Below are 14,353 nucleotides of genomic sequence, written 5' to 3' on the forward strand. Positions count from 1 at the left end.
ATTATTATTATTTTTTTAATCTTTCCTTTCTAATCCATTTTCTACCGCTTGTTACTCTTGGTGTCTCCTAGCCGCTCAGGCAAATCATATTGTTGTGACAATGTTAAATGTTGATGAACATCAATGTTAATTGATGTTAAATGACAAAACGGATTATAAAGACAATGTATATATGTATATATATATATATATATATATATATATATATATATATATATATATATATATATACAGCCCGGCCAAATTTTTTTAACCCAATATGCGGCCCCTTAGTCAAAAAGTTTGGGGACCCTTGTTTTAGATGCACAAAAAACAACACAGCATTGTGCATTATACCACTGGACAACGGCATTCGTAGACACAACTTGTGCTTTAAATCAGTGCTGTATTACTGTGATCCATTGTTATTATTGTTCCTGAAATAACCAATCCTGTATTACTCATACAAAACCAATGTTGACCATGTTATTAACAACCAAGTAACGGTAGCGCCCTCTGTTGGCCAAATCTTGCAACGTATTCGCCGATCATACATAATTGTTAAAAACGCTACCATAAAACACAATCAAACGACAAATTGTTAAAATATATGGTTTCTGAAAAAAAAACAGTACTGAAAAAAAAAACGTCCGGATTGATGGGAACGTAGATACTGTTACGTCACTTCCGCCGCGCGGTCCTTGCCCCAAACTCCCGCCCGGAACTACAACATTGTTGGACTCAAACTACTGTCTTTTGTTCCTAATTGTGCGTTCGTTTAACGTCGTTTTTCTTTCCCACCATGGCCGAGACAAACACACCGGAGCCCCAACGCGATGACCTGCTTGCAAACGAGGAGGATCTTGAGAAAGCGTTGTGCGTGTTGGCCGGAAGTGACCCAGAAAACTGCTCTTATTCCCGGGTAAGAACATGCCCTTTGTCTCATATGCAAGTAAAGGAATGTGCATCCACCAATGTATTTCCCAAACAAGAGCATTTCATAAAATATCGATTGGTGGTAAAATTGCATGCAGTGTAAATGATTGAGCATGTCAAAGTGATAGTTTAGTGGATGATGGCCACCCTCTGCTGTATGCTTAGTCCAACTGTGTGTGTTGTTGCAGGGCTATGTGAAGAGGCAGGCTGTGTTTGCATGCAACACATGCGCCCCCAATGCTGCAGAGCCTGCTGGCATTTGCCTCGCCTGTGCCAACAAGTGCCATGATGGGCACGATATATTTGAACTATATACCAAAAGGTACAATCTAAGGCAAACATGTGTAACGAGAAATAATCAACATGGCGTGGTGATTTGTTTATTAACCTTCTCTCCCTGCTCTTTCCTACACAGAAATTTTCGCTGTGATTGTGGGAACAACAAATTTAGGGATTTCCAGTGTCAGCTCATTCCGGTGACTCTTTTTTTCCTCTCCCCAATTTAATGTGTCACATAAACCAAACACTTGCACGATACAATGGAATCTCATATAGATAATACAAACAGCCCTTGCACATAATAAAGACAGATACAAAGAAACGTTCATTAATGCAATTGCTTCACCTACGAACAAATGAATGATAGTCTGTGCGCCTTGCTGGCCAGGGCAGCAGAGATAACTCGCCCTGGATAGTTTGCTGGCGGACGTAGCGATCGATAACTGCAGTGTGAGTCTTTGAGTTTAATGGTAGAGTTTGCTTGTGATGCAGCTGAAGTCAAACAAAAGAAAATATAGACCTAACACTTATTGACATTAATTGTTAAAATAATACTTTGTTGACAGTTTCAATAAGATACAGGCTCTATATAAAAGCAGATACTTTGATACAGATCATAACGCTGTATGTCGGCTGACCATGCTCATCCTCTACACTGACAGGCCAAAGATAATGAAAACGTGAAAAACCTTTATAGTCACAACTTCTCTGGCTGCTATTGCACATGTGACCGGCCATATCCAGACCCAGATGATCAGGTACTCTAAAATCACATTTGATTTATTCAAAAATGCGATCCACCAAACTCATAACTGGTGATTTCTCAACAGGTCAACGATGACATGATACAGTGTGTCGTCTGCGAGGATTGGTTTCACACTCGGGTAAAATGGCAGCTGTGTTTGCATTCGCTTAATGAACGTTTATATGATCACATTTGATTTGAATCAACAGCATCTACATTGCACAATGGTGGAGCCTGAGGAGCTGCTGGAGATGGTATGTGAAGCTTGCATGAACAAAGCTCCTTTCTTGTGGACGTATGCCGCTCAGTTTGCAGGTAATCCTCTTACAGACGTCTGGGACAAAGACAGCAAGTGCAAACATGTTGCACAGTGAATGTAAATATACCTCTATGCTTTTCAGTTGTGTCTGAGAAGGATGAAGAGGTTGATGTAGAAGGAGAAGAAAGACTCCAACACTCAGGTGCAATTACCAATGAAGCACCTTCCACCAGTCTTGAGTGCAAGAAACAGGAGGTAAACATTACTTAACTACTATCATTTTGACTGAATCTTCCCCCTTTAGAATTGTAGTTGCAACCCTCTTTTGCTCCTACTCATTCCCCACACAACGCCGCCACCAATTCTAACAACTTTTTGCAACTATCACTTTCTCTCAAAATTCTATTGTGACATTTTTTGGGAATAACTTTTGCAAATTCAGGCATCTCCGAAAAGGCCTCAGGGGTGCTGCTAAATATCTGCCCATGTTTGAATATCCATCCATCCATCCATTTTCTACCGCTTATTCCCTTCGGGGTCGCGGGGGGCGCTGGAGCCTATCTCAGCTACAATCGGGCAGAAGGCGGGGTACACCCTGGACAAGTCGCCACCTCATCGCAGGGCCAACACAGATAGACAGACAACATTCACACTCACATTCACACACTAGGGCCAATTTAGTGTTGCCAATCAACCTATCCCCAGGTGCATGTCTTTGGAAGTGGGAGGAAGCCGGAGTACCCGGAGGGAACCCACGCAGTCACGGGGAGGACATGCAAACTCCACACAGAAAGATCCCGAGCCCGGGATTGAACCCAAGACTACTCAGGACCTTCGTATTGTGAGGCAGATGCACTAACCCCTCTGCCACCGTGAAGCCCATGTTTGAATATGTTTAAGTTAAATTGTTAGATTTGTTGAAATCCTGTGCTTTTTGGGGGGTTACAAAAACACTCAAACTACTAATTACACATTAATAAAATCACAAATGAATGTGATGTTACTGAAAGAAATAAGCCTTAAACATTGAAACTTTCGCTGCAAGTTTAAAAAAAATGCTGCAGTGAAATCAGCCATTTTAGGCTGCAGCAATAACAAAATAAGGCCTGGAATTTTAATATATTCATGTTTTTTTTGTCTTTAAAAAAAATGACACGCACATCGATAATGACCAATTTTGCATATTAGACGATGGCGTCATCTTGACAATAACACCACCCCACTTATTGATCGCAGTGCTGTAGAAAACGGCACACTACAAAAGTAGCTGTTTTGCCTTAAATCTTCTGGCGCCTCTGTGGGGAAGGCGCTTTCAAAAGCCCTGATGTAGAGCAGTCTCACCAACAATACATTAAGAACATTGGATATACTTGTATTGAGAAAGGAAATATATGTACAATAAGGAAATAGCTGTTTTTTTAAATTATTAATATGTTGTAACACAACCTCTTAGTCTTTTGTACCTATTTTGCCATCTTCATCCACCATATTTAAATTAACTTTGAAGAGGCCCTATTCTGCTCATTTCAATAATATTGATCCCAGTGATGCACTATAGTAAGTTTCCTTTAATAAAATACTGCATGAATCTCAAGTTGTGTACAGGCAAAATCTGCATTCTAATACCTTTGGCCAACCTCCTGGGATTCCATAACCTCCGCCTCGACCAAGCATACTCTTTTGCGATTGGTCAGAGGTCGAGCTGAATCGAGACACGCCTCCCTTAACTGTTTACTGTACATGTGAATGGTTATCAGCAAACCGTAAAGAAGAATTGAATATTGGCTATAATTGGACAAATATTGAAACATTTACTTATTGAACAAAACATCTCTTTGTGAAGGGCAGTGACCATGAGGTAGTTCTTTAGCTCCACAAAACAAATCTTTCTCTTGCTGCCTTCCTCCAGTTATCTTGAAAAACACTTTTCGGCTGCAATTTTTAAGAAAAAGCGACCAATGATACTGAGCAGTAGGGCTGGGTATCTTTGGGCACTTCACGATTTGATTTGATTCAATTCTTGGGGGTAACGATTCGATTCGGAGTCGATTCTCGATTCAAAACGTTTTTTTCGATTGAAAATCAATTCTTTTTTTTTAACATTGGGTGCCAGTTCTATGATTATCTACATTCCTCCATACAATAGATCAGGGGTGCCCACACTTTTTCTGCAGGCGAGCTACTTTTCATTTGTGCCAAGTCAAGTGGATCTACCTCATTGATATGTATATATATAATTTACATTTATTTATTTATGAAAGATTCCTTTTTTGTTAACACGTTAAAGGTGTTTACTGATAATACAAGCATGTTTAACACATATAGATTTCTTTCTTTCATGAAGACAAGAATATAAGTTGGTGTATTACCTGATTCTGATGACTTGCATTGATAGGAATCAGACAGTGGTGCTGATAACGTCCGCATTTTCAAATGGAGGAGAAAAAAATCCTCCTTTCTGTGCAATACCACATTAAGTGGTTGGTTTTTGGCATCTTATTTGTCCAGCTTCCATACTCGTTTTTATACACTTTACAACAAATAAATTGGCGGCAAACTCCGTAGCTTGCTAGCTTGTGCTCGCTAGCTTTCTGAGACTCTTATTTTGTTAGCGCAGGCAGGATGAAGTAGCGCTTTTATTGTGAAGATAGGAACTGTGCAGTCGGTCTTTAGAGTTTTGACGGCAGGTACGGCGTGAGAGTCTGTTGAAATAAAAAGTGTTTTTTGCCTTCCTGTCGGTCATTTTTTCTTAATGAGCTCGCAGCAGCCAGCGTCATCTCACAAGACCCTCGGGTGCCGTGAATATCAATCAAGTGACGAAAGTGAAGTCTTCGTGATGATTGATGATCGCTAATTTTTAGGTCTATTTTTTTAATGCCTGGTTGACGATCGACTGACACGCCCTCCGCAATCGATTGGTAGCTCGCAATCGACGTAATGGGCACCCCTGCCATTGATAAACAGCTCTGATAGATGCTTAGTTTTTTTTAAATATAATTCTATCCAAACATTTTATAAATTCAAATACTAATAAGGCATCAAGAGAAATATCCGACATTTCTCTTTTCTAAAATAAATTGGTACAGCAGACATGGGCATCTACGTCAACAATATGATTTGCCTGAGTGGCTGGACAGGACAGATTTAAAAAAAGAAAAGAAAGTATACATATTTTATTAAATCAATTTGTTTTTTTTTAATCGATTAAGAATCGTTACAAATAAGAATTGCGATTAATTCGAAAATCGATTATTTTGACACCCCTACTGAGCAGCGTTCACCAATTACTGCTGGGCCCTTGGCAAGTTGTCATACACTACATGGATGTATTGTTGTGATACATTCAAAGGATCTTGTGGTAATCTCACCCAACACTTCATGAGATTGGGAAGTGACATGTAAAATTTGAACGTTTTTAAGAAATGCAGACTAAAATGAAGCTTTATTGGCCCATGCAAACAGTGACAACTTATTGTGTGATTCTTCTGACTAACAAATGATTATGAGAACATAACATCCTTGGTGGAGGTAATAATGTTTAACATGTTTATGAGGAAGTTGTAAATATACAGTTGTTGTGCCCGAGCACGCACATCTTCCATTTCTAGATTATTGTGTAATGTGGATGCTCTTCAAAAACAGGATTATGTAATGGAGTTATGGTGGTATCATGTGGCACAAGGCACAGATGTGCTGTGTTTCTGCTCTGTGTCATCGTCTGATGTGGCAGCTGCTCTGAGGTGAGCCTGTCAGCCACCAGATGGCACCAGAGAGCAATGTCACAAGCCAGAGAGCAGACCTTGAGCTCCTATTTCTTGCCCTTCTTTTGGGTAATGAGAGGACGTGACCCACAAGGCCCTGCTTCTCTGGCTTTGCAGACAGCTTTGGCTCCGCTTCACACAGCAGCTTACTGTAAACTGCTCATTTTCATCGCTCAATCATCTTGCCCTCACTGGGTGAATCTGCTCGGTTGCGGTGTCACGCTATAACTCAGCCTTGTCTTAGGGAGCAGAAACCAGGAGCTTGCCTTGTAAAAGGAGCCATGATGAAATGACAGATAGCTCAGGAAAGAGCAAAACGACGGCTTGCAAGTTGAAGGATCTCCAGGCCCGGAACGTGGAGCGACCCAGACGTGGTGCTGTGTTCTGGCCTTGCAGCTGGCGCTCTGAGCTGTGCACCTGCATTAGCTGCAAGGTGGGTCCCCGTCGTCACACATACTGCTTGTTTTGTGCATATCTGTTACAGAATAGTTGTCTAATGTGTTTGTCATATGCACACAGAGGGCTTACGTAGCTGCACAGGTGCACTTTCTAATGGACGAGTCCGATTCGGTTCTAGCTTACGAGAACAGGGGCCTGGACGAGCCGTTTGGGCAGCACCCGCTGATGGCGGTGACGAGTTCAATGACCAGAGTCCAGCAGCTAGAGTTCATTTATGGTGAGCAATAGATAGATATGCTGTAATTGTAATGTTCCTCTGGGGTTACAGTGGAGCGTGTCATCCTATTAATCGGGTTTTTTGCATTTTTAGGCTACAAAGAGCTGACAGCAGCAATCACTGCATTTTTTCACCAATGTGCTGCAGAAAAAAAAGTAAGGATGTCACTTTGTATGTTTTCTAATACTATACATGCTTGTTTGAATACGGTGTTACCTCCGTTTTTGTACACCCAGCTTTTTGTACAATTTGTTTTCGCCGAAATGTTTTGCCAAAAGTTTGCATGCTTGTCAGTCATTGTACGGACAAACATTGCATGCAACAAGCTACCGCATTTTCCCATTTTACCGCAAATTTAAGAAGGAAAAGACTATTTTTTTATATATTAGCTGCAACGGACTACAAGCCGCAGATATGGTGCGAAATGAGATATTTACATGGAAAGATTTTGTAAATGTTTATTTACATACCTTAATTGTTTCCAAATGCTACCTGTAACACAACAGTAAAACGACCGATCAAACAAAACAGAAAAGTCATTGATGTCTTTATTCAACATTTATAAAATGAATAAGATTTTTTTTCCTTTTTTAAAAAGGTTCAATATGTTTATCAGCATTTTTCTTCCTTGTATTTTCTAAACATTTAAATTTGAACAGTTTCTTATAGTGGATCATTTCAGTACATTGTTTTCTTCGCTTAATCCATTCCATAATTTATCTGTTAGCAAAGAAAAATCCATCAATTAGCTGCACCTTTTCAGAAGCCGCAGGGTTCAGAGCTTGGGAAAAAAGCAGCGGCTTAAAGTTCGGAAAATACGGTAGTCTGTTTGCTCGCATATCCTTCTACGGAACCAAGTGCCCACACAAAACATTGGCTTTGTAAAAAATGGATAGGGATTCTTTCAGAGCTGGGACACTACACACATTCCGACCAGATAATCCATTCATCTTTATTACGTGTGTGTGTGTGTGTGTGTGTGTGTGGTTTAATTGTTCACAGAACGATGAACAACTCTGTTTGATGCAGTGATGTTGCTGGGTAGGCGTCCCGCGTCCCTGAGCATTAAATTCTAAAAAGGACACAGTAAACTCACTCTCCATGCGTCTCAGGGACGCGCCTCATTTTCCCCATGAAAAACGATATATTGTGAACAACAACTTGTGTTGAAGATCACCGTAACTAGTAGGGTGCAACCATTTGTTGACATAATCAACAAAAATATTTTTAAAACATTTTCATCGACAAATTAATTTGTTAATAGTAGTGCGTGGCAGCAGGAAGAGAAAAATGGCTCCAGCGGGTAAAAACTAAACACGTCATAGACACAAATAATATCCTCTTGTTGTGGGCAGACTGGCTCGTACATGCACATGCATCTTCCACTTTTTCCTATTTCTAATACAAAAAGCGTATAGTTCTAACAAATGCGGTGAATACTTATGCTGTTTTTTTTTTTATTTTGACAAATTTGCAAAATTAAAAAAAAAAACATTCACATAGTCATTATAGGGTATTGTCTGTAGAACTTTGAGGACAAAATGAATTTATTCCACTTTGGAATAACGCTGTAACATACCAAAATGTGGTAAAATCGAAGCGCTCTGAACACTATGGACATACAGTATGTCCATTTAACAGTTTAACTAATAATCAAAGACACATTTTTGTCAACTAAATGCAGAGTGGTTGTCCTGCCCATTGCCATAGTTGTTGTATTTAACAAAGAAGCCAAGAGTCAAACATTGTTTTAAGTAAAAAAAGAGTGTTGACTTTGCTTCTTCCAATTTTTTATTGTTTTTTATCTCTTATGTTATATAAAATACTAGTGTTAATAGAATAGACTTGCAGGCCGTTTATTTTGTAGGCTGAAGTTAACCCGAGGCCTGCCAGGTGAATGCTTTAGATCATGGGTGTCAAACTCTGGACCGCGGGCCACAATTGGCCCACTGTGTAATTTCACTTGGCCCTTGAGGCGATATCAAATTAACATTAAAGCTGGCCCGCCGATTATATACACCGCATTCACCGCTAATTCTTTTTTTTTTTTTTTTTTTTTTTTTTTTGTGTCCTGTCCAGCTTCTCAGGCAAATCATATAGTTGATGTAGATGCCCATGTCGGCTGTTCAGATTTACTTTACAAAAGAGAAGTGTAGGATACTTCTCTTGTTGCCTTATTTGTATTTGACTTTATTAAATGTATTTATATTATCATTTAGTGCAGCCGGGCCGGAGCAGGAGGGGATAGAAAGAGAAAAAAAAAGAAGACAGAGGGGGAAATTGTGGGGACAAGAGGGGGATTAGACAGAGAGACAAAAACAACAACAGCAAACAACAACAACAACAACAATAGAGCAACATCAGCAAATATGACATGTACAAATATGATGGTAAAAGTAATAGCAAATAAGCAGTTAGCGAAAAATAAAAAATAATACAGAAATGACAATGAGCATTATTACACCGCTAATTCTAATACTTGCCAACCCTCCCGAGAGTCTTCCAAACTTCAGCGCCCCTCCCGATAATCTTCAGGTCTGCTTTTCAGCCAGTCCAACGGAAGCTAGCCCAGTCACATAACACGTGCGGCTTCTGCACGCACACACAATTGAATGCAACGCATACTTCATCAACAGCGATACAGGTTACACTGAGGGTAGCTGAATAAAAAACTTTAACACTTAGAAATATACGCCACACTGTGAACCCACACCAAACAAGAATGACAAACACATTTCGGGAGAACACCCGCACCGTAACACAACAGAACAAATACCCAGAACCCTTTGCAGCACTAACTCTTCCGGGACGCTACAATGTGTGTGTGTGTGTGTGTGGTGGGGGGGGGTGGGTTGGTGGTAGCGGGCGTGTATTTTGTAGCGTCCCGCTGTTGATGAAGTATGCGTTGCATTCACTCGTGTGTGCGTACTGAAGCCGCACATATCTTGTGACTGGGCCTGAACGATGTTAGAATGGATGAAAAGCGGACGTGACGATAGCTCGTAGAGTACGTTAAAAGCAGTGCATTAAAGGCACGCCCCCAAGACTGTGGTCCGGGTGGACGAGATATAATGACTGTTGAACACCTTCGTTCGATAATGAAGGTTGCCTCAGCTCAAAGCCTGAACCCCGACATTAATGAACTAGCATCCAAGAAAAGATGCCAGGTATCTGGCTTGGGCACATCAGATTAGATCAGTGTGTTGCAAACTGAGCAGTTTAAAATCCTGAATGGTTGTTTTATTCATTATTTTATTTTCAAATTTATTAACCTGTGGAAAAAGTTAATGTTGATATTTACCTCAGAAGGCTGCAAATAGAAAAGAGGCATTCAATTTTTATTTAAATTGTATTTGATATGCCATTGATATTTTTTAATTATTATTATTATTATTTGAAACTCGATTTTGCATGTCACTATAAAGTTATATAAGCCTTGCTTGTTCAATATTCAATGCAAAACTTGTTTGGGTCCCTATTAAAAGGTTAATTTGTTCAACCTTGGCCCGTGGCTTTGTTAAGTTTTAAATTTTGGCCCACTCTGTATTTGAGTTTGACACCCCTGCTTTAGATGCTGTCGGAGCTGAAGTTTTGCATGTTTTATGCATATTTTATCCAGGAAATTTGAGTGAAATTTAAATCAAATGCCCCTAAAGTTGTACAAATGGTCTATTGTGTTAAGATGCTCCATAGCTGATGCATTCTGTCTCCCTCAGGTGGTTACTGCAGAAGCAGTACATCAGCTTTTTGAAGAGCTGCAGGCTAGAAAAAGACGCAGAACCAATGCAGGATACCAGTGACCAAAGGAAGGCTGTCCACAGTACTGTCGCCATCATGTAGATGTTGGAATAAAACTGAATTTGTCACCCCCCCCAATAAATAAAGGGGGCGTTTATGCTGCAACCAATGAAGATAGAAAAATAGTGGAAAACATCACATTTGTGGTGTATGTTTCTGTTAAAGATGCCTTATGCCTATCCTTGAAGCTGGAAAAAACGTAGTTGTTGATTTAAAAGACTAATAGCTATTTCATGCATGTTCATTTCTGACCAATTTTGTTTTAGCAATGGATGCTTGAAACATGAAGCTGCTTACGTGTGTACATGGAGAGAGATCTATGTGCTGGAGCTATTAGTAAAGAATAATGGGAGGTCGTTTCCTCAGAGACTCCTTATTTGATGTGGTGACGTCCACGGCTGATGAGTCAGACTTTTTTTTTTAATCACGTTTACAATTAAATGAACCCAGAGTGGCTTCGATTTGATATTCAAGCGGTAACTTCCGTGCCATATTACTATCATTAACACACACTGTACAGAAGATATTGCCTTAGCTAGCTTACTGATACTAAATGTACAGTACTGTGTTCTCTTACCTTCACCAGTGTACCTTTGTTCACATCCTGCAAAATTGTGTATATTTTGGGTTAAAAGTCCTTAAGTTTTTACAATAGCTTACTCTTCGATAAAATGCCGATTACTGTTTTAATGGCGCGTAGATCAGACCTACGAGTTGACGGGCGCCCCCTACCGCAATGCGAAGGTACTGGTTGCCTTTTTTTTTTGCAGCAGAACCTTATTTATCCCACTATTGCCACCATAGGCCATTTTTTTCATTAAGAAATGAAAAGTTAGGATCACTGCACAAAATGTAGGAAATTCAAGAATATATTTATAAAAAGATCCCAAAGGGTATTTTAAAAGTTCAAGGTAAAAAAAATTGTCTAAAATGTATCTAATTACAATCTACAGAATGAAGCTTGTGAAACTTCACCAGGCGTGCAATGGTCATATCAGATGTCAGTGTTTCTATATGCTAAGTATATGGGAGAGAATTTAGGATTTTAGAGCATACAAACTTTAATAATATATAGCATTGGGCTTTTTGTTTATTAAAAAAGAGGCCAAAAATCAATTCAATGTACAGTAGGTCAAGCTACTTTGATGATAGTGTTGTAATATTTCATCTTTTTTCGCATTTTTATTTCAGTGTTCACTTTACATGCTGCGGGACAATTAACAACAAGCTGCAAGTTGCAAATGAGTCCGTGTACTTTCCGTTCATTCTATTCCCAATTCTTAAAAGCAAATCAAAAAACACATTTCGGGCCATTTTTTCTATTTTCATTTCTGAAACAAAAGTTGGACAACTATTTAATGACACTTTTTAAAACGACAATAGGACTCCTGCTGAACAAATTGTTACCGTTATGCTAAAAATATAATACAAATACTGCTTCCGGTTCAATTTGTGGGCTAGTGCGTCTGCCTCACAATACGAAAGTCCTGAGTAGTCTTGGGTTCAATCCCAGGCTCGGGATCTTTCTGTGTGGAATTTGCATGTTCTCCCCGTGGCTGCGTGGGTTTCCTCCGGGTACTCCGCCTTCCTCCCACCTCCAAAGACATGCACCTGGGGATAGGTTGATTGGCAACACTAAATTGGCCCTAGTGTGTGAATGTGAGTGTGAATGTTGTCTGTCTATCTGTGTTGGCCCTGCGATGAGGTGGCGACTTGTCCAGGGTGTACCCCGCCTTCCGCCCGATTGTAGCTGAGATAGGCTCCAGCGCCCCCGCGCCCCCAAAGGGAATAAGCGGTAGGAAATGGATGGATGGATGGGTTCAATTTGTCATCGCGCATTTTTGCACTTTGGACATTAATTCGATTTTTGTTTTTATCTGGAAAAATAAAAATCCATGAAAAGAAAACAGCACAAAATCAAATTTGATGACAATATTTGAATGAAAATCAACCCTTTTTTGTTTGTTTTAAAATCTGCCATATATTAAAGTTAAAGAACCACTTATAGTCACACACACACTAGGTGTGGTGAAATTACCCTCTGCATTTGACCCATCCCCATGTTCCACCCCCTGGGAGGTGAGGGAAGCAGTGAGCAGCAGCGGTGGCCGTGCTCGGGAATCATTTGGGTGATTTAACCCCCAATTCAAACCCCTGATGCTGAGTTGTAATGGGTCCCATTTTTATAATCTTTGGTATGACTCGGCTGGGGTTTGTTTGAACTCACGACCTACCGATCTCAGGGCGGACACTCTAACCATAAGGCTACTGAGCAGGCTAATATATACCGTATTTTCGGAGTATAAGTCGCTCCGGAGTATAAGTCGCACCGGCCGAAAATGCATAATAAAGAAGGGAAAAAACATATATAAGTCGCATTGGAGTATAAGTCGCATTTTTGGGGGAAATGTACACCAAGAATAGACAGTTGAAAGGCACTTTAAAATAAATAAAGAATAGTGAACAACAGGCTGAATAAGTGTACGTTATATGACGCATAAATAACCAACTGAGAACGTGCCTGGTATGTTAACGTAACATATTATGGTAAGTCATTCAAATAACTATAACATATAGAACATGCTATACGTTTACCAAACAATCTGTCACTTCTAATCGCTAAATCCCATGAAATCTTATACGTCTAGTCCAGTGGTTCTTAAAGGGGAACATTATCACCAGACCTATGTAAGCGTCAATATATACCTTGATGTTGCAGGAAAAAAACCATATATTTTTTTAACCGATTTCCGAACTCTAAATGGGTGAATTTTGGCGAATTAAACGCCTTTCTATTATTCGCTCTTGGAGCGATGACGTCACAACGTGACGTCACATCGGGAAGCAATCCGCCATTTTCTCAAACACCGAGTCAAATCAGCTCTGTTATTTTCCGTTTTTTCGACTGTTTTCCGTACCTTGGAGACATCATGCCTCGTCGGTGTGTTGTCGGAGGGTGTAACAACACGAACAGGGACGGATTCAAGTTGCACCAGTGGCCCAAAGATGCGAAAGTGGCAAGAAATTGGACGTTTGTTCCGCACACTTTACCGACGAAAGCTATGCTACGACAGAGATGGCAAGAATGTGTGAATATCCTGCGACACTCAAAGCAGATGCATTTCCAACGATAAAGTCAAAGAAATCTGCCGCCAGACCCCCATTGAATCTGCCGGAGTGTGTGAGCAATTCAGGGACAAAGGACCTCGGTAGCACGGCAAGCAATGGCGGCAGTTTGTTCCCGCAGACGAGCGAGCTAAACCCCCTGGATGTCTTGGCTCACACCGTCCCTTATGCCACCGAAGATGATCAAGAGAAGAATATCGACCCTAGCTTCCCTGGCCTGCTGACATCAACTCCAAAACTGGACAGATCAGCTTTTAGGAAAAGAGAGCGGATGAGGGTATGTCTCCAGAATATATTAATTGATGAAAATTGGGCTGTCTGCACTCTCAAAGTGCATGTTGTTGCCAAATGTATTTCATATGCTGTAAACCTAGTTCATAGTTGTTAGTTTCCTTTAATGCCAAACAAACACATACCAATCGTTGGTTAGAAGGCGATTGCCGAATTTGTCCTCGCTTTCTCCCGTGTCGCTGGATGTCGTGTCGTTTTCGTCGGTTTCGCTTGCATACGGTTCAAACCGATATGGCTCAATAGCTTCAGTTTCTTCTTCAATTTCGTTTTCGCTACCTGCCTCCACACTACAACCATCCATTTCAATACATGCGTAATCTGTTGAATCGCTTAAGCCGCTGAAATCCGATTCTGAATCCGAGCTAAAGTCGCTATAGCTTGCTGTTCTATGCGCCATGTTTGTTTGTGTTGGCATCACTATGTGACGTCACAGGAAAATGGACGGGTGTATATAACGATGGTTAAAATCAGGCACTTTGAAGCTTTTTTTTTTAGGGATATTG

At 40.3% G+C, this 14,353-nt stretch overlaps 1 protein-coding gene across 1 annotated transcript; it reads left to right on the plus strand.

Annotated features, from left to right (window-relative positions):
- The first annotated feature begins 594 nt into the window (after positions 1–594).
- Positions 595–10,899, plus strand: LOC133611777 (putative E3 ubiquitin-protein ligase UBR7). Its single transcript, XM_061968904.2, has 11 exons — positions 595–901; positions 1,104–1,237; positions 1,331–1,391; positions 1,857–1,952; positions 2,025–2,078; positions 2,149–2,254; positions 2,341–2,453; positions 6,204–6,392; positions 6,479–6,635; positions 6,729–6,790; positions 10,352–10,899. Exons 1-11 carry the CDS (start codon positions 782–784, stop codon positions 10,433–10,435), a joined length of 1,176 nt encoding a protein of 391 aa, XP_061824888.1. The 5' UTR covers positions 595–781; the 3' UTR covers positions 10,436–10,899.
- The last annotated feature ends 3,454 nt before the right edge of the window (positions 10,900–14,353 follow it).

This window comes from Nerophis lumbriciformis, linkage group LG08, assembly GCF_033978685.3.
Source record: "Nerophis lumbriciformis linkage group LG08, RoL_Nlum_v2.1, whole genome shotgun sequence".
In the NCBI taxonomy this organism is placed as follows: Eukaryota; Metazoa; Chordata; class Actinopteri; order Syngnathiformes; family Syngnathidae; genus Nerophis; species Nerophis lumbriciformis.